The sequence below is a fragment of the Branchiostoma floridae genome, chromosome 3 (assembly GCF_000003815.2).
Source record: "Branchiostoma floridae strain S238N-H82 chromosome 3, Bfl_VNyyK, whole genome shotgun sequence".
NCBI lineage: Eukaryota > Metazoa > Chordata > Leptocardii > Amphioxiformes > Branchiostomatidae > Branchiostoma > Branchiostoma floridae.
In genome coordinates, this window is record NC_049981.1 from 25,929,670 (window position 1) to 25,931,507 (window position 1,838).

Consider the following 1,838-nt stretch of genomic DNA (forward strand, 5'->3'; position numbering starts at 1 on the left):
GACACTTATCAAACATCAGATTAAGGATTGTGTCTTGCCTAGGACCGCCAATCAGTCTACCATTTCTCCTGCTTTGTCAAAGAAGAAAATATCGAATGTCAAATGAAGACCTTTATTGCACATTTTTGCCACACCGGGCTTAGTACAGGTCACAACAAGACATGTTGAAAAGATACAGTTCACAAATACAAAATGAGACTATTGCTGGATAAATTCAACTTCTCCTCGCTTTTCTGTTATAGTGGAGAACCTGTGGTACAAATGACTTGTCCTTGGTGCTGAAGTAATGGCAGTGGTGACATGTAGCCTTCAAAATGAATACAAGTTATAACTTAAAGGCCAATACTGTAACTCTACATTCTGGAATATTTGGGAAAACTCTTAGCATCATTGACCATACATCAAGATATCTTCCATGAGAAAATATAAGGAATAGATCAGACTAAATGCAAGAAGTTGATTAACATTTGTGCAGTTTCATTCAATGGACGATGCTCATGACTTTTTCAAGTCCTCCAAACTACTGGTAATGCAAGTACGTCATTTAATCTTCAAACAGCCTTAGAGTCTCTTTTTTCTTTTCCTAATCACTCAAATACCAGAAGAGAGTAACTCACCAATTATATTCCTTGTTGAGTTCCTAATAGGCATACACAGTATGCACCTTGTCTTATTTTCTGACCCTTCCTCGTCCTGAAACACAAACAACATGTAAGATGTACACTTCAAATATGTCAGTGTAATATAGAGCATAGTTACCCTACATGTGCAATTAGATGGAGATTCTAAATTCAATTATATTGAAAATCAGTCAAATAGACATTTCTATTTCTTTCATTTCTATGCATTACGGGGCAAAGCCCCCTTCAAGGGCATTCCGCCCAGGTGAACAAAACGTGCACAGTACTAGTGCAGTCGGTGGTGGTGGTGCTCCAACATTGTAGATACATTAACATTGTAGAATAAGGAGCATTTCAGAACTTCATAAAACTCACCCAACAGATGAGCTATCAGAATTGTTATCCCTTAGTTTTCTTGAGTTTTCTATTACACCCAGTGGCATGGCATTAGAAGTTGATTGATAGAAACAAAATCTCCCTTGGTTGTAATATCATACTTCATTAAGTTTTCTGATATGTTAAATAAAAACTGTTCTAATATATCCATTGCGTTGCCATGTATACTAAAAAGTGAGTGAAGAGGGATAAAGATGCTTTTTTTAACTTACTGAGGGGTCAAACCGTTCATCCTTGTAGGCATCTGGAATGTTTAAAGTCTGCAAAAAACAATAGGCTAGGCATTAACTTTTGGGATATATATACAAGGGTCTTGGTTTCCAGTGACTTATCAACATGATGAAACTATCATCAAGTAACATTATATTGATATAATTAATGTAAGATATCACATACCTCTCCAGTTAGAGCTACATGGCTAGTTATTTTGATGTTGATGGGAAATCTTGCTGACTTGTTGGTCGTCCTGAAAAAAAGATACAAAACGATACTGATGAATTGATAAAAAAACATTTGTAAAAAAATGTATTTTGTTGGTTTCTCATTCTAGTCCTTTTCTACTTACAACTACGTTTGATCAACTACCAAAAAATCTACAATTTGTAACTTGCATTAATTTTTTATTTGCAAATTCAGGCATTGTTCCTCACACTAGTGTGTTATGTATACGAGGCAGACTGTTTGGTTGTCACAAATGGTCCAAATCACATCTATACTTCTCTAACATTTAAGACATTTGTATACATTCAACCTAACGTGATATTTGGAAACACACCAAGTGCCTCACCCTGCATTATGTACAGTTGGATACTATACCAACAT

The 1,838-nt window shown here is 35.5% G+C and overlaps 1 protein-coding gene across 1 annotated transcript in view; it reads right to left on the minus strand.

Moving 5' to 3' along the window:
- The window catches only part of LOC118411303 (dual 3',5'-cyclic-AMP and -GMP phosphodiesterase 11-like), a gene marked incomplete in the record, with an annotated part of 59,946 nt that overhangs the window by 17,417 nt on the left and 40,691 nt on the right, over window positions 1–1,838 (minus strand). The window contains 3 exon segments of the mRNA XM_035813494.1: window positions 618–693; window positions 1,229–1,276; window positions 1,413–1,482. Of these exon segments, the coding sequence (XP_035669387.1) occupies window positions 618–693; window positions 1,229–1,276; window positions 1,413–1,482 (194 nt within the window).